The sequence below is a fragment of the Macaca nemestrina genome, chromosome 8, assembly GCF_043159975.1.
Source record: "Macaca nemestrina isolate mMacNem1 chromosome 8, mMacNem.hap1, whole genome shotgun sequence".
NCBI classification, from domain to species: domain Eukaryota; kingdom Metazoa; phylum Chordata; class Mammalia; order Primates; family Cercopithecidae; genus Macaca; species Macaca nemestrina.
The window spans coordinates 126,811,809-126,836,678 of NC_092132.1; the positions used below are offsets into that span (position 1 = coordinate 126,811,809).

Sequence of the window (24,870 nt, forward strand, 5' to 3'; positions counted from 1 at the left end):
TTCTTGTGCTGACATGAGATGACATCATGCCTATGTGAAGAGATGCAGTGAGGTGAATGACATAGGCATCGTGACTTAGTGTTGGGCTACTACTGACCTTGACCGTATGTCAGAAGGGGGATCATCAAGCTGTGATGTGGCCGATTGACCTCGGGTAACTGAAACTGTGGATAAGCAGGGACTGTTGTACTTTCTTAGGCAACAAAAGCAAAACTGGGATGCTCTGAACATCTCATCTGCTTTCTTTGATGTTGCTTTATCGGTATCATGTCATGGATATTTTTCCATCCAGGGTTAAATCACTTTAACATCATTACTTTTGGTATCTGCATGGCACTCTATATAAATAATACAGCAATTATGTATGAATCCCCTACTGTTGGGGACACTTAAAGTACCTCCTCTTCTGAGCTCATAAATAAAACTTGATATATAAATATAAGTAATGCTTAATTCTAGAAATAATCCTTATATATGATGGTTGTATGTATATGATAATTCTCTTGGGATAAATTGCTTAAAGTAGAATTATGGGACCCAAGGGTATTAACATTTTTGAAGTCCTTAATACAAGCTGCCAAACTGCTGCCCAGAAAAGGTTATACCAATTTATAGCCCACGGGCAGCCTTGCACTCTACTAAGGGGGCCATGTTGGCCGGTGGTTAGAGCACATCTTGGCAGTAGCAGGACGCCTGGCTTTTTCCAGTGGGTGCCTGAATGGGCCTGGTAGTGAGGAAGGGCATGGGTTGTTCTGAGGTTCAGCAAGATGTTTCCCACAGATCCTCTTAAGATCAAGTACAAGGGGAAAGAATTAGCACCACCAAGAGCACTGAGTAACACAGCTTCTAGTCCTAGTTTACATCACAATTTGTCGGGTGACTTTGGTCAAGTCAGTTACCCTTTCCTGAGCTCAATTCAATCACACGTAAAACAAAAATGTGGAGCTTGATGACGCTGAGGCTCTCCTCAGCGCCAAAATTCTATGCTTTCAAATTATTTGGAATCTCCAGGTTCCAGTTAATACTGTACATCTCAGAGCTGTCAGGAGATTTACTTAATTAGTAACAGCGACACGTTGAGAGAGTTTGGGAATAAGCACATGCTGTTACATGAGACAAGCACTTTACAGTTTACAATAGTTATTATTCCATTTGAGCCTCCCTACAATTAAGATTTCATGCATAGATGAACAAAGATACAGAGAGATTAGGTGACTTTGATTCCTATTCCTATGCTTCATTAAGTCTACTTCCAAGCCAACAGCCAAGGCTCACTCCACTCCGTGTAATTCATTCACCTGTTCATTTCTTTTTTCTTTTTTTTTTTTGTGAGACGGAGTCTTGCTCTGTCACCCAGGCTGGAGTGCAGTGGTGTGAAAAGGGCTCACTGCAGCCTCAATCTCCTGGGCTCAAGTGATCATCCCAGCCCAGCCTCCTAAGTGGTCGGGACTACCGGCATATGCCACCATGCCCAGTCAATTTTCAATTTTTTTAAAATTGAAATGAGTGGGGTCTCACTGTGTTGCCCAGGCTGGCCTCAAAATCCTGAGCTCAAGTGATCCTCCCACCTTGGCCTCCCAAGGTGCTGGGGTTACAGACATGAGCCACTGCACCTGGCCTTGCTTATTTTTTCATTGTGCATTTCACGCTTAATAATTATAAATTTCTTTATAAGCCATTTTACTTACTTTCTAGACATGATTTTTCTTCATCCTTATAAAATTATATTTATAATGCAGACAATATGGCAAATAGTACTTATGTATCACTTATAAATAAATAGGTATATTTTGGAGGTGTGACTCTATCAAATTTTTCTTTTCCAACATTTAATTTAAAAATTTCTCAAACAATAGAAGGACTTGTACAGTGAAGACCTATGTGCCTATCACCTAGATTCTACAAGTAGCATGTTTCTATATTTATTTTATATTCATCTATCTCTTTCACCCATTCATCAATCCATGTAAATTTTTGGATGCATTTCAAATGAATTTTTTACTGATGGGATGCACGGTCAAGAAAGTTTAGAGATCAGTGATCTAAACCAGGGGATGGCAAATTACGGCCTGAAGGTGAAATCCAGCCCAATGCCTGATTTACAGGAGTTGCCACCCCTATTCATTTAGACTGCTTGTGGCTGCTTTTGCTCTGCAACGAGTCTGGTTGTGACAAAGATCGTATGTAACCTGAAAAGCCTAAAATATTTACTATGTAGCCTTTTACAGAAAAATATGGCCATAATCAGCTCTAGATTATAAACTCCATGAAGGCAGGATCTGTGTTTTACTAAGCAGTATACTGCCTAGTATAGAATATAGTTCTTGGCCCCCTGTATGCTCTTGATTTAAAAAAAAAATACTTGATTAAAATGAACAGAGTTGGTTTATAATGTCTGCTGACTGATTTTCCCAACCCTCTGGACTTTGATCACAATCCTGGTTGTAAAGCATTGACCAGTCTATTCACACACTCACACACACAACATACACACACACACACATGCTTTACCCATCTATAGTCATTCTTTCAACAGATATTATTGGGCACCTGCCATTTAGGCCAGGATGGTGCCAACACTGATCTAGGGACTTGGGATACTCAAGCTGGAGGCAAAAACAAAAAAGGAAACCCAAAGTTCTCCCATGGTTCACAAACACGCACTCCTCACCCCAGTTCTTCTGATCCTCTGTCCAGTCACTCTGGATCTTGGGGCAAATCCTGTCCCCTCCCCAGGACTGTTCCCTCCCTCAAGGAGTAGGGCCAGCCTCCCGCTCCGGCCTGCCAGGCTGACTCATGGACGTTATGCATGTAACAGTGTCTCACATTCTGTCGTCCTCTCGGGAACTCTTTAGTGCCTACGCTCTTCTCTGGGCCTGATCCTATGGTTCTTGGAGCTTTGATAATGGCTCCAGGTCCCTTGGGTGCTGTGAGCTGAGGCCCTAAAAGGGGTGGCCAGAAATCTTGACAAGTTCTCTGACAGCAAGTTTGCGGCCTCTGATAGGCAGACCGTGGCTCCTTCCCTCCTCTGGCCTGGGATTTTGGCCACTTTCTGAAAGGCCAAACCCTGCGAATTGATTTAGCAGAGACAGGTGGTGAGGGGCTTGGGAAGTTCTGAAACCCTTGGTCCTTGAATCTAGCTGTACATTGGAACCCTCGAGGGGATTTATAAATGACTAAGGCCTGGGTCCTACCCAGAGATTTTGATTTAATTCATCTGGAGTGAGGGGAGGGGGGGTACCCTGGCACTAGTATTTTTAAATGCTTTCCAAGGGATTCCAATATTCCCTGACAAGAGGGAAGAACCACACCCCTTGATGGTGAAATGTAATTGACACAACTCAGTGTTCCCAGTGCCTGGCACAGAGCAGGTGCTCGGCTTGTGTTGGATTAATTAATGCCTTCGGATTACTGGAAGACGACTTGTGTCTATTCAAATCATTAGTATGCTGGCCTCTTGCCTTCAAGCTAAGAAGGCTGGTAACTGAATATCTCCAGCCAGGGCCAGGACGAGGCGCCTCTCCTTAGGGATGCGCTCAGGCTCAGGGTCTGCATGAGAGCAGGGGGCGCCCCCTCGGAGCCTCGACTGTCTCTCCCTACTCCCGGCCTTGTTTCTAAAATCTAGTAGATTGGAATAAATAAATTTACCAGAGCCTGGATTTTCAAAGTTTGAAGCTAAGTGTGGAATGGGATTGCACTCCTAGCACTCTTAGTGAAATGGGATTACAAACACCAAATTTGTTGTAACCAGTTTACCACAATCTGTCAGCATCTGGAAGGCAGAAGTGACCTACCTCTGGCTGTGTGCTGTGACCTAGGTCAACTACTACAAACCCTAATGTGTATGAGAAGAATCAAACCTCAGATCCCTGGGTCTTACCTGCAGGACCCCCCAGATTCCTTGGTCTCAGCAGGTCTGGCTGAGGGAGACCCAGGAATTTGCATTTTAACAAATACTGGAGGTGAAATTGCTGCAGGTAGGCATCCAGCCTCACTTTGAGAAACACTCACATAGACCATGAAAGGGGGCTTAGAAGTCACTCAATCCAGTGATCTCAATCCTGGGTGAACAACGGAACCATCGGGAGAGTTGAAAGATACTGAATTAATTCCACGACTGGGGTGGGGCCCAGACATCAATATTCCTTTTTTTTTGTTTTGTTTTGAGACGGAGTCTCGCTCTGTCGCCCGGGCTGGAGTGCAGTGGCCGGATCTCAGCTCACTGCAAGCTCCGCCTCCCGGGTTTACGCCATTCTCCTGCCTCAGTCTCCTGAGTAGCTGGGACTACAGGCGCCCGCCACCTCGCCTGGCTAGTTTTTTGTATTTTTTAGTAGAGACGGAGTTTCACCGTGTTAGCCAGGATAGTCTCGATCTCCTGACCTCGTGATTCACCCGTCTTGGCCTCCCAAAGTGCTGGGATTACAGGCGTGAGCCACCGCGCCTGGCCTACATCGATATTCTTTAAAGCTCCAAGGTGGCTGTAACATGGAGCTGAAACTGAGAAGCACTGACCTGGTTGTATCATCTCATTACACCAAGGGGACAGCAAGGGTCCCCGGAGGCGGGTGCCTTCCTCAAGGCCACAGAGCTCATCAGTTGTCAGCGTCTGCAGTTTGGATTAGGCATAGAGATCCCCTAGCCAGGAAGATGCTGGCTCTGGGCCCTGGGATACAGATATCAAGTGTTTGTCTTTGCAGGGGAGCTTTTGGTGCCGGATCCCTGACCAGACACCCCACTACAGCCCGGGGTGGGCAAGCCCTGGACTCACCCAGAGAGGCCAACACAGCCACAGCCACCAGGAGCAGGGCCAGGAAGAGGTAAAGAATCCTCACTGATGTGTGCAAAGACAGGTTCTTCTGGCAGCGGCTGCAGCGGGGCCCTGGCCGACCTGTAGGGCATACAAGGAGACAATGGCTTAGGCCAGTGGCCCAGGCCGGAGCTGAAGGGTCAGTTCCATATTTCTGCTCTGGCCTGTCTCATCAAATTTAAACCAGGCTCAGAAGGGGAGCTGTTCTCGACCCTCATTCTCTACCTGTCCTACCACCTTTCTCTAGGTGCTGGCGCTTTCTGGAATGCAGGAGACGGAGTCAGGACTTCAAAGAACAGCTCCCATCACTACCATCATCCTCTCTCTATGGCATCTTCATTTGGCCCATGGGGAGGGGCAACACCTTTTCCCTCTCCATTGGTCCTACTGATGACCCACAAGATGAGCAGCCAGCCTGAGACCCCACTGAGTGACCAACTTGTCTGGGCTTGCCCAGGACCTTCTGGGTTTTAGCACTGAAAGTCTCCTGTCACGGGAGCTCCTCAGCATGGTGCAAATCATCCTGGTTTGCTAAGATTGTCTAGGTTTTAAAACTGAGTCTTCAGGGTGCAATGGCTCATGCCTGTAATCCCAGCACTTTAGGAGGCTGAGACAGGGGGATCACTTGAGCCCAGGAGTTTGAGGCCAGCCTGGGCAACATAGCAAGATCCCATCTCTATTTTAAAAAATAAAAAAGAAAATGGAAAGCCCCAAACCCTGGGAATCCCCTCAGTCTCTGGCAAACCAGAATGTTGGTTACCAGTCCCCAAACTTTTCAGGGAACCAGAAGTTCTACTGGAAACCAAACAAATAGTCACAGTCCACCAGTGGAGTTACTGGTATGGAGGAAGGAGCGAGCCAGATGTTCCTGAATATGCAGGCAGGCGGCCATCACCCAGTGGGAATGCAGTGATGGCCCAGCTGCAAATTCCTAAGGTGAATTCAACTGTAGCCACACATTCTGAGTACTAGGATGCTTAAAAATCCTGATGCCCAGATCCCACTCCAGGCCAAACAAATAGGAATTTCCAAGGGTTGGTCTCATGCATCCACAGGTGACTGTAATGAAGAGCTAAGGTTGAGAACAACTGCTCTAACCTGCACCAAAGCACTGACGGGCCCCACTCCAAACAGCGGTTCAGGTAGCATGGGACACAATGAAGGAGACAACTCTGGGCTAGCTAGAAGATGGGCCCCAGGGACAGAGTATGTAGCTCTGGGAGATGGCAGACATCCCTGATGGGTCTCAGGAAGAGCCCAGGAGACAGGTGGCACTTGTGCGAAGCTTTGATTTCAGGCCAAGCGCAGTGGCTCACACCTGGAAACCCAGCAATTTGGGAGGCTGAGACAGGCGGATCACTTGAGACCAGGAGTTTGAGACCAGTCTGGGCAACATAGCAAGACCGCTGTATCTACAAAAAATAAAAAAATTCATCCAGGCATGGTGGCGTGCGCCTATAGTCACAGCTATTTGGGAGGCTGAGATGGGAGGAACACTTGAGCCCAGGAATTTGAGGCTGCAGTGATCTATGGTTGTACCACTCATACCAGCCTGGGCGACACAGCAAAACCATGTCTTTAAGAAAAAAAATTCTAAACTCCTTTGACATCATTGGTACTGCACGCCCAGGGCCATGAACTCTGCCCTTTAACCATCCAGGAAGCAGTGCGGAAAGGACACCCAGGCTTTTGAAACCACCTAAAGAGACACGTCTCTCACTGGCTTGGGGATGGAGACAGGGATCTCTCAGCCCGGAGTGGAGATCAGGGGCAGCCCAGAGTCCTTACCCTTCTGGGTGCACGGGAAGCTCGGCATGTCCTCGTCATCACCCACCAGGTCCTCTTCCGTAACGCACAAGGCATCTCCATCGCCGCCGGCTGACCTCACTATAATGGAACCAGTGCCGTCAGATCCAGAGCCATCCCAGCCCTCTCCAGCAGCCCCTTTTATTTACCAGTCCCCACATCCCGTGCCCACCTCTACCCCTGAGCCAGCTCACTGAGCTCCAGGTGGCCTGATGTAAGCTGCAAAAAGGGGGTAGATGTAGGAATCAGGTGGCTGAGGAGCTGGGATGTCCTGCCCCTCTGGATAAGGAGAGCTCCCCATTTCCCAAACGCTGGGAAAGACACATGGGCCAGCCCAGCGCCTGCTCTCTCTACAGCTTGTTGAAACCCCTGGAGGTGGAGTAAGGAGAAATAAGAGCTGGCTGCTTGCTACGGCTTAGTGTCCTTCTATTCCCCAACACTTGGTCACCAAAGCAGAATTCCTCTTCTCTAGGACAAGGCTGAATCTGGCTCCAGCATAGTCCCCACCAAGACTCTGCCTCCAGTATAGCTGGAAGGCTGTGAAGAGGAGGAGGCCAGAGGGAGGAGGCAGTCAGAGGGAGGAGGAGACAGGATGGGTGCAGATCCCTGCCTCACACAATCTCACCCAGGACCCACCAAGTGTCAAGGGGCCTTGGGCGGAGCAGGTCTCCTGTCAGAGGCTGATTTGGTTCTTATTCCCTGGGACAATATGGTCCCTAACTAAGACCTAAATGATGTATCCCTCACTCAGAAGATTCCTCTAGTTCCCCAGACACCCTTCACCTCCCACTCCTTGTAAGTAAGACCTGGCCTTTTCCTTCCTTCCTTCCTTCCTTCCTTCCTTCCTTCCTTCCTTCCTTCCTTCCTTCCTTCCTTCCCTCCCTACTATCCTCCCTCCTTTCCTTACTTCTTTGCTTCCCTTTCTTCCTTCCTTTCCTTCCCTTTCTTTCCTTCTTTCCTTCCTTACCTACTTTTCTCCTTCCTTTCATTCTCTCTCCCTCCCTCCTCTCTTCCTTTTACTCTCTCCTCCCTCTCACTTTCTTTCTCTCCCTCCCTCCTTCTGTCTTCCCTCTCCCTCACTTTCTTTCTATCCCTCCCTCCCTCCTATCTTTCTCTCTGTCTCTCTCTCTCTCTCTCTTCCCTCTCTCTCTCTTTCTCTTTCTCTCTTTATTTGCTTGTTTTTTGGGGTCCTTAAGGATTCCCTGCTTCTTTCACCTTTAGCTATGCACTTAGCAGAATGTCTGTAGTTTATTTAATGCCTACATTTTATAGCCCGAGAATATTTTAAGTTGGTAATGCTAGAAGTAGAAGCTTCAAGTTTTGCTTTTTTCCTTTTTGTTTTTAATGCAATAAAGTGCTGGGTTTTGCCTCAAGGCAATCTTCACAACACCTTATAAACTTTACAGTCCAGAGAATCACATTTATGGACAAAAAGACTGAGGTTCAGGGAAGTTCAGAATGTTGCTTAGCAGCCCACAGAATAGAAGTGGTGAAGCCACGATGTGAACTCGGAAATCTTTTCTATCATACCTACAACCACCTTGAGGTAATGAGCAAAGGTTCCACAAAGTGCTAAGAGATCTTGCTCCTGCAACAGCAAGGTCAGCGGGTAGACAAGAAGAGGGTGGCACATGAATGAGCTGCGGAGCCCTGGGGGCTCCTGACCATGACTGATGGGCATCTTGAGTCGCATCCTAGACCTGTGAGCACCTGGGGCCCAAATGCCATGCCACAGCCATTGTGATCAACATAGGAGCTGAGATGCAGTCGGCAAGGCGCCGTTGGTAAGCAAAGGCAGCTTTGAATGGACTCAGTAGGGAGAGGACTGAGGGTGACCCCAAATTACAGATGCTACCATCACGGCCATGAACGTCCTCTGCTTGGCCTTCATGCATGGCTTAAACATCACTTCCCCAGCAGACTTTCTTGAGCTCCCAGACTAGTGTAAGGCCCTGTTGCCCACACCTCACATGCTCTGTGCTCTCCTGTGGAAGAATGCACCTCTCCTGTCCATGCGGTGGCTCTCTTCCCAGCACTTCAGCTCCAAGGGCAGAGACCATCTGTTTTGTTCTCTGCTTTATCCAACACCCCAAGCACAGTGGTTGGCACAGAGAAAGGCTCAACAAACACAATTTCAAATAAACCAACGAAGGATTTGGTATTATGCTTTCCAGCCATTCTACGCCTGCCTTGGAGCTCTTTGGGGAGCTTTCAAGGGACCAATGTCAGTCAGAGCTCCACCCCCAGAGATTGAATTAATTTGGAGAGACAAAGGAGACCTGGGGTTTAGGACTTTGAAAGCGCTCTCACATCTATTGCCCCATTTGATCCCTACAAGTAGCCCGAGAGACAGAGTGAGCACATTTTCTCCTGATTTGACAGGTGAGGAAAGTAAATTTTGTGTATGTGGGCACGTGTGTGAGGGTGTGTGTGATGCATGTGTGAGTATATGTGCATGCTGTGCTTGCACATGTGTGCACGTGCATTTTTGCCCATGAGTGTGCATGTGTGTGTACCTGTGTATGTGTGGTGTGAGGTTTTTAATGCCTGGCTCAAGTCACAGAGTTGGGCAGTGGCAAAGCTTCCTGAAGCCTGGTTTTCCTCTCCACAATAGGAGATTCCAGGTAGATTTGCTTACTGGGGCACTCGTGCGTGTGTGGGGGCGGCGGGGGTGCAGGCAAGCGCTTTGGAGGGTAAAGCAGGAGAAGGAAGGAAGCATGAGAAGTTCCTTTTCATGCATATCCTAAGAAGCATCACTTTCAGCTCTCCTTGGGCAGCTGTCCCGTCATCAATCTGCCAACAGTTTACAAGGAAGTCTGGCCTGGGCGGTCACCAGGATTACGATCTCTTTCCCATAAATGAATGCCTGGGGCAAGGCAGGGGAATTCCTTGGTACCTTCTGTTTGTCTGACCAAAACCTCCCCCTACTAGCCATGGCCTCTCACCTTCGGAGAGCCCAGTCAGAACCACGCTGTGGGCTGTGGGATGTATTCACCACCGCCCCGGAGCTACCGTGGGGTAGTATTCCTTCCATCCCTTAGAGCAGAGCTGCCTCCTCGGCCCAGTTCCTCATCTCTCCCCATCCTTGATGAGCTCCTCTGCCCTCCCCCGTGACTGGGCCTCCTCCCTGTTCTGGCTCTAGGGCCAATTTCATCACTTCACTGTTTATAGCCTTTGCAGGGAATCTGGGATGACTTAAATCAAGCAAGGCTGACACCAGGCTTCAGCAAACACCCTCTCAAAAAACACAGAGCTTTGTTATAACCAGCTTTCCCAGTGGATAGCCCCTCAAATTAGCAACTGTTAGCCAGTGGAAATTGCTAACAAGACGTTCCAGTACTGCACCAAGTGACCCATGGGAAGGGAAGTGGCAGCTTCCAGCCAGGATCTTGGATCTCTCTAGACGAGGGAGACCACGGATGTTTGGCCATCTTCCCTCCATTGACATCTCAGCTCCATAACTCACAGCCCTCCCCAATCCACAAAGAGTTCTTCTCTCTCTAATCCCTTGGATTTCCTGTCTTCCAGCACTAAGCCCCGGACCATGGGGACCCCTGACTCATCTATGTCTGGAATGTTGTAGTAACTCACCACTGTAGCCTCGTTCACTTAATAAGAACATAATCCAAAGCATTTGTGAGGCTCTTATAAGCCGAGCCCTTTGCAAGCACAAGCTCATTATGTTCACGTTATACCAAGACTGTTCTGATCAGAGTATGTATGGATGAAGAAACAGACATCAAGAATGAAAAAGCCCTGGCTGAGGCCCCAGAGTAGTGATTGATTAGAGGATGACTGATTAGGCAGGCATCCGTAGTCCCTCCTTGAACTAGGCCAAGCGGAGTTAATAGAGATGGCAAAATAATTTCCTTCCCTTCTCTGTCTTCTACGCCTATTCTCCTGCCATCAAGGGCAAACCAACTTAGTGTTAGGTGCACCAGCTCTCCAAAGGTGTTTCAGGGATAGAGAACCACAGCCTGAGAGGGTGGGAAGGGAATTTGCAAATTCACCTCCATGATGTTACAAAGGCTCAGATACGTTAAGTGACCTGGAAGCTGGTTAGTGGCTCCTAAATATCCAAGAATCTGAGGCAGGATCCAAACACGCATTCGAGTGTCTGCAGAGTTGCGCATGCCCATCTCAGAACTGGCACAAGGCTTTTCCATACAAGCCTGATATCAGTTGACAGGTCACACTCCTAGCAATTGCTACATCCCTGCAATCAGGAAAGCTCCCCTCAGCTGCTTTCAGCACCGGGTTGATCACATAGTGGATGTTTCATAAAGATGGGTTTTCTGACCCTCTGCAAAGGCCTATGTTTTCAGTTAACTGTTATCCTCTGCTGTTTTAATCAGGAGCTCATGTGTCTTTAAAAACTGAAGATTGATGACTTAAAATAGGGTTGAAATCTGGTTTATTCTTAGGATTCTCCATGACTAGGGAGTGCTGGAGACAACGGATGCATTTGGGGTGCAAGGCTTAAAGCAATGAAGGTGAAATTCATAGACCAAGGGCTGATGTTTGAACTGCAAAAGAGTGAGCTGGTGGAGGAATGGGTAGGAGCAAAATGTTGGCTCTGCTTCTCCTCCCCTTCTCAGAACAGAACAAAGGACATCATACTCTCCTCCTAAAGCTCCAAGGGCTCTTGTTTGTGGGGCTCATGTTTTTCCATTGTGGTCCCAGTTAATCACCTTACAATACCACCTGTATGTAACATGTCTATAACTCTCTAAAGTAAGGCACTGGTTCTTGTCTGTGTCATGTATAAAGAAATGGAGGACTCTTGCCATGCTGCAAATGGAGGAGTGCCTGAGTGTGAAGCATGCTGGGTGTCTGGAAGGGGTAATGAAATCTTCATGTTATGATAGGCTCTAGGTGTCTGGAGAGAGGCTCCGTTTGTAGGAAGGCAGAAATAGCATTGGTTGCCTTCTGTCTCTTCTCTCTTTCTCTCTCTCTCTCTTTCTCTCTCTCCTCTTCCTTTCTTCATCTTCCAGGAGCAAGGTTATTTTAGCAGGAGCGGGTGGGCTTGGAAGAGGACACTGGAGAAGGTAAGGTGATGCTGGGACCTAAAAACCTACGGGGAAACTCCTCTCTGGGGACAAACTTGGGACAGCATGGGAATCATGAAAGAATGAACATCTGAGACTCGGTGAGCCAGTTTCTGCCTGCCCTGTTCCCAAGGCCCCAAGGGACCACAGCTGCTGTGAGGGAGGGCCCTGGTCCCTGTCACAAAGAAGCCAGCCCCATGGATTTCCTAGTGAAAGGCACAGCCAGGTCCCAATCTTATTGCAGCGATTACTATCCGAATCACAGGCAGGGTGCTTAGAAAAAAAGTTAAATAGCCTGGGAAGGCCAAGGCCAAGGCTGCAAGCCCAGACCCATAAAATAGTGGCAACCACTAGAGATTTGAAAGGGCCTCTCTTCCTGTCACCCCTTAGGTCACAATATCCATCTCAAACTCCAGAAAGAAGGACAGCCATAAGAGGAGAAATTCCTTATTTTATTTTTTTTTTTTTTAAGCCTCTGCTCCCACAGAGCCACGTAGCAAGTTTGATGGAGGGTGCATGTCTTGGCACATTGCTAAGCACGGCCACTGATTCCACTGGGGTTGAGCTTGGTTTAGCTCTCCCTTTGCGGGTAGAAAACAGCCCGGACCTGTTAACCAACTGCTAACTCAACTGTGGTCACCGATGCCGGCTTTCTTTTGGTGCCCACAGATGTGTCCTTGGTTCCCTCTTTCGCCTTTCTGGGACTGCATTCTTCCATCTGAGTCAACAAGGGGGAGAGATTCGAGGAATTGAATAAAAGGTCTTTCTTTGGGCACTTCAAGGAACATATTTTGATAATTATCTTCTGCAGGGTTCACAGAGTGGGTTTTCAAAACAGCCAATTGGATCAGTAAAAATAAAGATTTAAGAGTCTTCTCTGGAGCCAATGCTGTATTTAAAGTGCAGAATAGCTATAGTTTAAGGTTGGAGAATGCTATAAGTAAGGCTGCAAAATTGTTTTCATTAGAGCCCTTCCGCCACTACCCCCTCTCCACAGGCTTCCTTTGTGGGTTTGTCTGTAATCGGTTGGGAATCCGCCTGCCCACTCAGGTCTCAAGACGTGGGTCCTTTCCCTTCAGATCTTCCTGCTCAACAAGTTGTCCTTTTCTGCTTCCATGGTTCCGCCAGTTTCTCTCCTCCAGCACTTGCCCCTTTGTTGGTCCCCATCCTCAAGCTTCTGCATCCCTGAAACCACATCTGCTGCTCTGAGACAGGCTTCTCTCTCGCTTCCTGCTACCTCCACCTGAATCCCTTCGGCTGCCTCCCAGTCTGTTCTTGGTAACCACAGAGGTTGTGGGTAAATCCCTGCTTTATCCTAAACCCTCTTTAACCTAAACAACTTGCCTCCCCTTTTTTGCCCTCCACTCCTCTAACTGGGACCCTATTCCAGGTGGTGCAATTCTTCATTAGATGGGCATGGCCCACTCTGCACAGACATTCAGCATCCTGGCCTTGCCCACTAAAGGCCAGTAGCAATCCCTGGTCATTGTGACAACCCCGAATGCCCACCCATTTCTAAATACCTGCTCGCAGCCTGGTGCTGCCTCTAGTTGAGACAAGAACCCAGGCTACTCACCCAACACAACAGGCACTCTCCCCCGATTACTTACACATTGGTCTCCTCTGTGTACACAGCACTCCCCACGACTCCCCTGAACCCCATGAATTCAGAGGGATGGGAGGGGTGGGAATCACCGGCTTTCTTTTCTTTTTTTTTCTTTTTTCTTTTTTTTTTTATAGACAAGGTCCTGCTCTGTTGGCCAGGCTGGAGTGCGGTGGTGTGATCACGGCTCAGTGCTGCCTGGACCTCCCGGGTTCGAATGATCCTCCCACCTCAGCCTCCCAAGTAGCTGAGGCTACACGTGTGCACCATCACACCCAGCTAATCTTGCTTATTTTTTGTAGAGACAAGGTCTCACTATGTTGCCCAGGCTGGTCTCAAATTCCTGGCCTCAAGTGATCCTCCTCCCTGGGTCTCCCAAAGTGCTGGGATTATAGGCATGAGCCAACGTGCCTGGCTGGGAATCACCAGTTGTCTTGATCCCTCTTGTCACCTCTGATCCTGCAAACCCTAGTCTGTCTCGCAGGGGCACCCCACTTCCCTCCTCTGAGCTTCATGTTCCTTAAGTGTAAATGGTGGGGAGATGGTCTGCTTCAATGAGCTGCTGTGAAAATCCAATGAGATATATATGAAAAGTACCTGGCACATAGTAAATGCTTAATAAATAGTAGTAGTCACTTTTATTAGGATTATTTTTCTATACTATTCCAATGAATGCTCTCATTTATGGTCATCTCCCAACCCCTATCACTCCCAGGACCAATTTCCAACTTACAAGAAATCAGTTTTTCAAAACATATCCTATGGGACACTAGTCCCAAATTATTCTTTGTGAAAAAGGATTATTTGATCAAGTAAGTGTGGAAAACATGGCATACTCTATCGCCATCTTAGAGATTCACATTCACATAGCAAACATTTTGAAAAGTGCTGGAAAAATAATAATAAGCCCATTTAAATCTGTGTTTAATTCCATGTTTCTCAGACTTATTTGGCCATGGAACTTCCTGCAGATCTTGAAAAATAAATATATCTTTTCATTCTGGGACCTATGTTCAGAGGCAGAGGGACTCTGACTTTAGGGAACACTGTTCTGGATAATGACATCACCTGGATTGGATCATTTCTTCATTCTGTCTCCTGCCATCAGCTTGAATGGAGGCAGCTTTTCTGTTGAAACTCAGGGCGCCTGGACATGGGACTTACTGTCTCATCTCTACACATCTTGCCTGCCCTCTGGAGCTTAAGGCTTATCGCTGTTCCATCTGCTTGATCTCCAGCCCCTTCCCTTCTTTATCCCCAGTGCACTAAGCCTTTCCTCACTCTCCTTCCTCCAGGCTCTCATTCGCCCTGAGCTCCAAGACCAGCCCAGTCCCCAGGGTTGGCTTCTGCCCCCTGGAGCCTATAGTTCTCTCTCCTGGGCACTGTCACTTCCATCCTCAGCCTGCTTTCTTAGCACTGAACTAGGGAAGCCCAGAGCTGCAGGAGAGTGTCAGAGGGTGGCACACATTTGGCTTCAACCAAGTCCTGCCGTCTGGAGCCTCACTTCCTATTCCTGGGTTCCTCGGGGGTCAGCCCACCTCATTCTCTAAAGATGAGGTCATCCCCTCCTTTTCTGAAAGGATCAAGACCATGAGATTCCAACTCCTTTCTTTATGATCCACTAACTCTGTACAGATGCCTACACTTCAAACTCAGCCTGGGAGAGGGATGGGGAAAGAGGCCTTCTTGTGTATTCTGAGTAGTTGACACCCTCTGTCAATACTGCAAGGGCGAGTGCCCTTTGACTCAGTAATCTTTCTTCTAGGAACTTCATGTTAAGAGAATAATTATACGACTAGGCCAAGGTGTCCGTGTAAAGGTGATCACTGCATGCTATGATACACCTGGGGGAAAAGGCAAATAGCTAAAGTGTCCATCTCTAGGAGATTGGTTACATAAATTATCACAGAGTCTTACTATGGGATGTTATGAAACCATTTTTTAAAAATACTGCAAGGTGGGTGCAGTGGCTCATGCCTGTAATCCCAACATTTTGGGAGGCTAAGGCAGGAGGATCACTTGAACCCAAGAGTTTGAGATCAGCCTGGGCAACAAGGTGAAATCTCATCTCTCCAAAAAATACAAAAATTAGCTGGGCATGGTGGCATACACCCGTAGTCCCAGTTACTTGGGAGGTTGAGGTAGGACAATTGCTTGAGCCCAAGAGGTCGGGGCTGCAGTGAGCCAATGATAGTGCCACTACCCTCCAGCTTGGGCAACAGAGCAAGACCCTGTCTCAAGCAAAGAAACAAACAAAAACACAAGCAACAACTAAAAACCATCACCACCAATAAAAACCCCAAGTAATCGGGAGGCTGAGGAGGGAGGATTGCTTGAGGTCAGGAACTTGAGACCAGCCTGGGCAACATAGGTAGACTTCATCTCTACAAAAAATACAAAAATTAGCTGGGCATGGTGGCACCTGCTTGTAGTCCCAGGTACTTGGGAGGCTGAGGTGGGAGGATCCTTGAGCCCAGGAGGTCAAGGCTGCAGTAAGCTACGATGGTACCATTGCACTCCAGCCTGGGCACAGAGTTAGACTGTCTCCAAACAAAATAAAATAAAAACAAAAATAACATGGATAGTATAATCTTATCTACATGAAAAAAGTCTGTGCAAACATACACAGAATGAATTCTGAAGAATGTTCGTCTACATTTTGTCATTTATTATCTCTAAAGGGTAGGAGTTCAAGTGAGTGAATGTTTCTCCTTTTCAGAATGTTTTGGTTTTTTAAAAAAATGATAAATGTGTTATAAAAAGGTTAAATGCAGCTGCTAGTAATGCAGTTTGCCTGTAACCATCTTTTCTCCTTCCCTTGCCTCCCGATAAAGAGATTCTTTCTTCTCAAAGCAAGTCTCCCCCAATTCCACTGCTCTGTCTCCAAGTCCCCCTACGCCTGCTCTTCTGTCCCTCCACCTTCCAATGAGCACGGGTCATCCTTGCCTTGAAAACCCTTTGAGCTGGGCCCTGCCTCCCACTCTAAGGACATAGCTCCTCCCGCGCCTTTGCTTCTGATCTACCCTGCCCCTCTGGCCCTTGCAACCTGGCCTTCTCTGATCCACAAATCCTGAGCTAACTCTACAGATCAGCAGTCAACGCTGGGGTTCATTTCCTCCCCCTTGGAACTCTCTCCTCTCAATTTCCATGACATTACCATCATGGTTTTCTGCCTGTGCCCTTGACTGTTCCTCTTGGCTGCTTTACAAGCTCATTTTCTTCCTCCCACTCTCTAAAAGTAGAGGTTTCCCAACATGGGCTAAGGCCGAGAGAATATCTCCAGGGGCAAGTGGCAAACAGGCCTTCTCCTGACAAACCCTCCCAGGGCTCTCCAATGTCAACCAGACACAACCGCATGTCCTTCATGGAGCACTCAGGTGCTCTCTGGCTTAGGGCTCCCTCAACTGCAGGCCATCTCTCTCCCCCACCACCACTCTTCCCCCCAGTCCTGCTATCCAGCTTTTCCCAGCACTCCTTCCTGCCTTCTTCACTGTCCCCATCCAAGTCTTCCCCCAGCCTTCAGCTCCTCTCTGAAGCCTTTCTGAACTGCCCAACTTGAAATGCTCCCTTTCTCTCCCAGGATTCTCATCCAATCTCCCGTATATGCCATGCATTTGTTCTTTTGTGGCATCTGCCTGGATGATTCGGTTCTCCTCTCAGGTGTGCACATCTTGTTTCTGCTGGAAGGGCAAAAAGTACCCAGGGTTGCCTTCCAACTAGTGTGCTTCCTCCCTGAAAGCAGGAACTCCATGCTTGTCGGCTGACTGAAAAGTGTGGGCTGGGGCAACATCCCAGAATAACCCATTTTTTAGCTTGGGTTCAGGTGGAGGGAAGGTATCTCATCTGAACCATGAAGAAGATGCCTGCAGGTCTCTACCTGGAGACGTTGAGGACACTGATGGAAATACGGCTGTGAAGCCCAGAGAAGCAAATCTGGTGCCGTCAGATTTGCCGACTTCCACGTGTCACATCTTCAAGGCTGGGAGAGATTGTTCAGGGAACAGGTGCCAGCAAGAACCAGGAGCCTGTCTGTGGCTGAAACCGAGGACGCATCTCGAAGAACAGCAGCAAAGAAGGAAAGCCAGGAAAGGAGCCCAGCCCACCCCCAAACTCCCTTGCTGGGACCTCCCTTAAGACACTTATCACTGTTAGTGTTTTTTTAAGTGACTTGGACACAAATCCTACGTGTCCTAGTAAAGAGTAAGCTCCTTGAGAGAAGGGACAGCATCTGAGCTCTTTGCAGCTTCCTCAGTCCTTAGACATATATAGACATACAGACCTGGCACCTGGCAGTCGCCCCATGGATGTTTGTTGAATACAGGCATCTTTCTGCATCTTTACGAAATGCCTGTGTGAGGTTCTGAGGATACCATGGTACAGTATGGATGTGCACACTGAACAGATGTAGTGGACACCCCTAAGTGCTAGGAACAGAGACCCCACTCTCATGAAACTTACACTCTGATACCATCCTGTGGGATCACCTGGTCCACCTGGATGAGGGGACTGACCCCAGGGAGTACCACAGACTTCATCCCAGTGATAAAGTTGGCCTGCGACAGGGCTGGGCCTGACCCTGGGACTCAGTACTCTACACAAGCGAGCACACACACACACACACACACACACACACATATCACTAAATTAAACATGATCAAACATGGGCAGTGCATGTATGAGAGGCATGCCCAGCTAGGCCACACTGTGCACCAATTCTAACACCCAGAACAGCTGCCTGTCCTTCATGGAAACTGCCAAACTATCCATCAACCTAGCCTACTGAGAAACAGAAGGCTTTTTCCTCGTCTCAAATGAGCCTTGGGACCTGAGTCTTCAGTTACCAGGCTTACCCCCAGCTAGAGGGCAAGATGACTGTTTTGGCCGGGGCTGGGGGTGGGGCGGATGTTTAAGGGTTTCGAGCTAAACTCCAACATCTGAGCTGCGGGGCTCCCTGGACCCCTCAGTCAGGCCGTCTGGTGGCTCTTTTCACCTTCACCACATCAGTTCCTTTTCTTCTAGCCCTGGCTCCTTCCGGTGCCCCTGGGGAAGGAGGTCAGGCTTTCTGGGACCCCCAGCCTGGCCGCTCGTGAGTGGAGATCCTCTCCTCTCTGCCAGAGGAACGGTGCAGGGTGGATTCCTCCCAGGATTGCTTCTCTGTATTTTCACAGCCCCTCCTCTCCCCACCTCCACCCTTTGCCCACATGAAGTGGGCACTGCTCTCTGATTCTGCAGGGAGGGGCTGTTCCTCCCACGCCTGAGGAACACAGGGCTGCCCCCTGCCCTGGCCACCGCAGCCAAGCACAAGTCTCTCGGGGCAAAGGGGCCACATGGTGGGCCCGCTTCCAGCCATCTCACCACTGAGTCACTTCCGCTCCCCAAGTGGTGCTCAGGCGCAGAGCTCTTGGGCCTCAGGGACCACCCAGGAGGACAACGGGGCTGAAGAGGGCAGATGATGGTGCCAGGACTAGACATGTTTTTGACTCTTAAATCAGTCTTCACAATGCACCAGCCTGTGTCTTGGGCATCTTGGGGGCGGGTCCTTCTCACTGGAGGTGTGGAAACAGCTCCACAGGTGGCTGCTAGTGGCTTGGACAAGCCAGTGGGAAGCTCCAAGGTGGGCCTGTCACCAAGGGGCTGGTGGCATCTGAGTGTCCCCTTAGGGCCACGTGCGAGAAGGGCCAGGTGCCAGCTTGGATCAAAAGAGGCGGTGGCCTAGGAGGCCCAGTCAGCTGGCCATGGGGCAGGAGGGGCCTGGAGGTGGAAATGGCTTGGCCGGCAGAGTGGGCCCTGGCGTTCGGCCACTGCTGGGCCGGGCAGCCCAACGAGTGTGTTTTCTTAATCACCATCCCCACCATCACCTGTTCTCCATACGACATCACATCACATCACATCACATCACGTGTTTATTGTGAGCAGGGCATGATCCTTTGCCAACAGATGTAATTCGAAGATTGATGTGGCCTTTGGAGGAGCACGGAAAGGGTTCTCTGGAAGGGGCTGCCTGCCCTGCTCTGCCAGGCACTTTACTTTTTCCACTCGGGTGGGAAAAATGTTGGTTCTTTACACCCCACAGATCCCAAAAGACAAATATTTGCTGTCTGCCCTGCCGTTTCCATCTCAGGTAGAGGCGGCGGCTCTTCCCGGCTGCCAGGGAGGGAATTGCTGGAAGTCAGTCCCCAGTCCTGCAGCCCGGGCAGCCCCTGGGATGTTAGGGGAGACCACTGAGGGGTTTCCGAAGGCTGGAGGAAAAACACACCAGCGCTGCCCTCAGGGCCTCCGTAGACAGGAATCCCGCCCCACACATGAAGAGGCTGTGGGATCCAAGGGAAAGGAGGAGAGAGGTGGGGCTTGGCTTCCTGTATAGGAACCCACAGCACAAGGACAGCCTGGAACTCGGCAGCGTGGTGTCAGTGGGTCCTCCTCAGGCACCTTCTTTTAAATATTCATTCACACCAGCTCTTTTCTTCTCTATTTCACAGGATTTTGGCTCTGCCTCTTTTTCTTTTTAATAAATTTTATTTTTTTACAGATAGGGTCTCACTCTGTTGCCCAGGCTGGAATGCAGTGGTGCAATCATGGCTCATTATACTTCAAACTCCCAGGCTCAAGTGATCCTCCCTCCTCAGGCTCCGGAGTAGCTGGGATTACAGGTATCTGTCACCATGCCCGGCTGGTTCTCTTATAGTGCTTGTCTGGAATTGGGGTGGAGCCATTCTGAGAATGTGAAACATCTTACCACTATCATCAAGGTTCAGGGCTGTGTGGCCCCTTGTTAGATGTGGTCCAAGACCTTTCTACAGGCTTCCAGTAATGGTCTGCCCTGGGCCAGCTGACTGCAGAGGGTTCAGCTGCAAAGGTGTCTCAGTGAGGAGCAGGACTTGGGGCGAGGCTCCCCTCGCTGCCTGCCAGGTGCTCCCTAGGGCTGATTATAACTTGCTTGGCTCATCCCGCACAGCCTAGGACTTGGAGAGGCCAGCGGGAAGCACAGAAAGGTGCCAGAGGCAGAGGGAAGGAAACCACAGAGAGGCAGAGTGGATTCTAGACTAGAAGTCAGGAGTCCTGGTCTCTAGTCACCCCGACTAACTGTGATTCGTAACAACTCACTTCTGTCCACAGGACCAGCTACATAATTTGTGGGGCCCAGTGTAAAATGCAAGTGTGTGTGTTTGTGTGTTGGTGGGACGGGATGACTTGTTAAAAAATTGTAAGAATTTCAGGCTGCATGGTGGATCAAGTCTGTAATCCCAGCACTTTAGGAGGCCGAGGTGGTAGGATCATTTGAGGCCAGAAGTTTTAGACCAACCTGGGCAACATAATAAGGCCCCGTCTCTACCAAAAAAAAAAAAAAAAAAAAAAAATCCAGGCATGGTGGTGCACACCTGTAGTCCCAGCTACATGAGAGGCTGAGGTGGGAGGATCACTTAAGCCCAGAAGTTTGAGGCTGTAGTGAGCTATGATCATGCCACTGCACTCCAGCCTGGGCAACAGAGTGAGTCCCTGTTGCTAAAATAAAATAAAATAAAATAAAATACATTTTTTAAAAGTTCAAGATGGCACCTGCAGAGCATTAAACCAAGTGTGGGACCTTGTAGGATGGGACTGGTTGCCGAATCCATGAAGCCAACCCTACCTGCTTGGGCCTCAGTTTCCCTAACTATGCAATGTGGAGGCTGCATCTGGTCAGAAGTTTGTCGGTGGAGCCCTTTCTTCCAATGAACCCTCAGGCCGTTCTACATACAAGAGACAAACAGCTGGTCTGATTGAAGTAGGCTGAGAGCTCTGACCCCACCTCTTCCACCTCCATACCTGTCAGTGGCACCTGAGAGTGTGGCTGAGAGCCCTGCAGATGATCTCAAAGGCCCTTTTCAGTTTCTACTTTCCGTAAGTGGATGAGGTGGTGAGGTTCTCACTGCTAGGAACACAAGCATCTGCCAGGGGTGTTACGGGAGGATTACTGAAAGACACCCGGAATGGCCTTAAAAACCTCAAAGGTTCCCTGCCTCATGACTCCAAAGCCTGCTTCTCCTCTAGCCTCAAAATGACCTCGAAGACCAAGTAGGGGCCTAAAGACACCCAGGCCCTGGAAATGGCCACTTGGGATCATGTCTGGTTCTTATTTCTATCCCAAGAACTGGCTGCAAGGGCCACCCTAGTGCTGGCTCACCACCCTGGCGAGAGCTCAGTCCTGGGCCATGAGGCTTCCCCAGCGGCTTCCTCACAAGGAGGTCAGAGGGTGGGTCAGGCAAGGTTCAGGGGTTGGGAAGGGCAGGGCCTGGGCTGAGGGGCTCTGACACTGCAGGTCTCTTTTGGGGAAGGGCTGGAGGTCCTAGGGGAGAATCCTAAGCCCGGCGCCGGTTGAAAGCTCCATTGGGCGGGAGGGTGCTGCAGGGGCCTCTCTGATGGGTCCCCAGGGTCGAAATTTACACTGCTGGAAATTTGGGTTGGTGATACCTTTCTGCGCCTATTGGTTAAAGGGATCAGAAACTTCTCTGAACTTTAAAATTATTTGTGAGGTTAGAGCAACGGCCGATGAGAACAGGACTGCAAGGGGCGTGTGTGAGTGTCCCCATCCCCCTTCTCCTCTTTGCTTCCTCTGGTCTTCAGGGATCCGTCCTGTCTCGCAGGATGCCCAAAAAGGCAGGGGAAAAGCCAGAGGCGCCCTGCCCTCCTCTCAACCTCGACTGCAGAAAAGGCGCCCCCAGGCCCTGGGTGGAGCAGGGGGCAGGCAGCCCCCCTCGGACCTGCCCCCCAACGGCCGCGCTTACCTTTCATGGTCCCTTCCTTCGGGGCCTCAGGAGGGCCCCGCTGCAGGCGGCTGGAGCTGTAGTGGAGCCGGGCGGCCGGCGGGTTCTCCAGGGCGCGGATCGCCGTCCTAGGCGCCGCCCGCGGCCGTGGGGCTCCCGCCCGGACTCATGCTCCGGCGCGCGGGCTGCGGAGGCGGCGGGCGGAGTGGAGGGTCCCGCGGGGTCGCAGCCTGGGGACGCCCCGCCGGGCGCCTAGCGCCGCGCCCCGCCGCCCAGAGCGCTCATCCCGCCGCCGCCCGCGCTTCCCGCTGGGGCCCGGCGAGGTCTGCCGCCGCCCCTCGCCCCGCGCGTCCTCCCTTCCTCCCTCCCGCCTGCTCCTCTCCCTCTCCCTCCTTCCCTCCCTCGCTCGCAAGCGTCCCTCCCTCCTCGTCACTTCTTGGGCCCTGGCCCAGATCAACTTCCTTGGTATTTTCAAAACTGCCGCGGCCGGCCTCTTTGTGCAGCCACGGGCACCGCCCCCCCGCACCCCACCCCGCCCCGCCTCGCCCATGCGCCCCCGCAGCCCCAGAGCCCGGCCTCGAACCGGGGCCCCGCTGCGTCTTCCCTGCCCGCGCTGTGGCTGCAATGGGGCACTTACTGGGAGAGCTCTTTGATCTTAGTCAGTTTCACAATCGGGACCGCCACGTGGCTGGGGCAGGGGTGGGGACCCCCCACATTTTAGCCCTGCATGTTTTTTCCTCACCCATCTATGGTGTAGAGGACCTGGGAGAAGGACGTCTGGGACCGCACATTTTAGTGCTGAAAGTCGCGTGTCCAGGGCAGACTTGGAAGGTTGGCCACCCTGTGAGCACCCTGGCTCTGCCCCTGCCTAGCTGAGTGACTTTGGGCATCCAGTTCACATCTCCAAGCTTCCGCTTTCTACATGAGAGAACGTGACCTGGAGCGTGCCACATTCTGTGATTTATTTTTCATTTTTATTTGTTTGAGGCTCTAGCCGTCCAGGCTGGAGTGCAGTGGCTCAATCTCGGCTCACTGCAACCTCCCCCTCCTGGGTTCAAGTGATTCTCCTGCCTCAGCCTCCTGAGTAGCTGGGATTACAGGCATGCACCACCCCGCCTGGCTAATTTTTTTTGTTTTTTTGTATTTTTAGTAGAGACTAAAAATGTTGGGCAGGCTGGTCTGGAACTCCTGACCTCAGGTGGTCCACCCACCTCAGCGTCACAAAGTGCTGGGACTATAGGCCTGAGCCACTGCACCTGGCCATCAAATTCTGTGATTTTGTTGTTGGAGGGGCCTCTGGGGTAATCAGTGACACCCAAGGAAAGTGACTGCAGGCAGGGAATTGAGACTGGTCATACGTGCCCCTCTGGATTCTCACGTGTCATTTTTCATTGATTGAACAAACATTTACTGAACTCCCAGCTGCTGGCCAGGTCTAGGTCTGCTCTGCCCACCCCACAAGCTGCCTCTGCAGGAAATCAATCAGGTGACATGGATTTTAGAAAAGAGAAAAGACTCATTGGCAAGGGCACCAAGAGAGGAGGTAGGAGAACAGCTCTGAAATCCACCTCCCAGAAGGTAAGACTTAAGGATATTTATGGGTTAGGGAAGTAGAGTGGTCTAAGCCATGGGGAAAGGCGATTGGCAGTGGAGACAAATGAAGAAACAGGTTCATTCCATGCCAGTGTAGTCTGAGCTCATGGTATTTTATAGGACATGTGTGCAGAAAATGGCAGTGTTAGCATGATCCACGGGTGGAGTTTTTTGGCTCTCCGACATTGAAAGGCCACCTCTTGGGGCACTTGCCCAGTTGAAGGGCCAGTGGTCTCACCAGTTTGAGATGGGCAGGAGCTGGTCCAAGTTCCTAAAAAACAACTGAAGAGATCATTACCATGGTGACCTATGAATGTTACCTATCAAGTAGCGAATGAAGGTTAAGTTTTAAGTTTCAGTGTTCAGTGGTGTAGCCTTCAGCTTCATGGAAAAAGGAAAAAAAAAAGAAAAGAAAAGAAAAAGAAAACACCAAAAAAACAAAAAGCAAGCAACCAAAAGCAAACAGGGCAGCCAGACCATATCAAATCGGTTTCACTACAAGGGACCAGCCTCTGCCCCAAGCTCCGGAAGTGTGAGAACATGTCACATGGCCAGTCTGGTTAGGAAAGCCGATAATGAAACAAGTAGCAGTGCAGAAGTGGGATGAATGTTATAAGAAGAAAAGTTCTGGGAGAAACGGGACCACAAAGTGGCACAGGCCAGCCTGGTCTCTCCTGATGCCACAGTCGGCACCATCTCCCCATCCCCAAGCCCTATTTAATGCTGATGTGAAGTAGGTGAGACCCAAGGGGGAAGAGAAAGTGTCTCCTAAGCCTGGAGTAGAGAAGAGGACAAGGACAGCCACCCCTGTCTGTAGATCCCATCAGATCAGCAAGGGTAATGCTGTGTTTTCTCTAATCTCCATTTTGCCATGGCAAGTTTACAGATTGCAAAGTCCCTTCTCTTCATGATCTCAGCAGAACTTCACAACACCTCACCTGAGGGAGGTATCCCAGGGACTGTGCTGCCCATTTTACAGACGAGGAGACTGAGGTTTAGAGAGGGCATTGCCTGCCTGGTGACAGTCATGTGCTCCTGTTACCTGTATCTAGATTCCGAGTTTGCCGCACGATCTGAGTCTCCCAGGACTAGGGCATGGATCAGGAGAGTGTTTTGTAAACACCAGGGAGATACTCACCTTGGAGGTTACCTGTATGCTAACTTATTTACCTTGGAGGTTACCTGTATGCTAACTTATTTAATCCTCATGTCCGCTCTATGAAGTAAGCAGTATTATTGCCTTCATTTTTCAGATGAGGAAACTGAGGT

The 24,870-nt window shown here is 49.9% G+C and overlaps 1 protein-coding gene across 2 annotated transcripts in view; it reads right to left on the reverse strand.

Annotated features, from left to right (window-relative positions):
* The window catches only part of LOC105482011 (scavenger receptor class A member 3), a 38,210-nt gene extending 15,874 nt beyond the window's left edge, over positions 1-22,336 (reverse strand). Inside the window, exons 1-3 of one of the 2 annotated variants that reach the window (XM_011741855.3) lie at positions 22,030-22,336; positions 6,596-6,694; positions 4,769-4,888 (exon numbers count right to left, since the gene is read on the reverse strand). In XM_011741855.3, the coding sequence (XP_011740157.1) occupies positions 4,769-4,888; positions 6,596-6,694; positions 22,030-22,036 (226 nt within the window). In that variant the 5' untranslated portion in view covers positions 22,037-22,336. The remainder of the gene's footprint in view (positions 1-4,768; positions 4,889-6,595; positions 6,695-22,029) is intronic. The other variant, XM_071068470.1, reaches the window with a different exon arrangement.
* Positions 22,337-24,870: the final 2,534 nt, after the last annotated feature.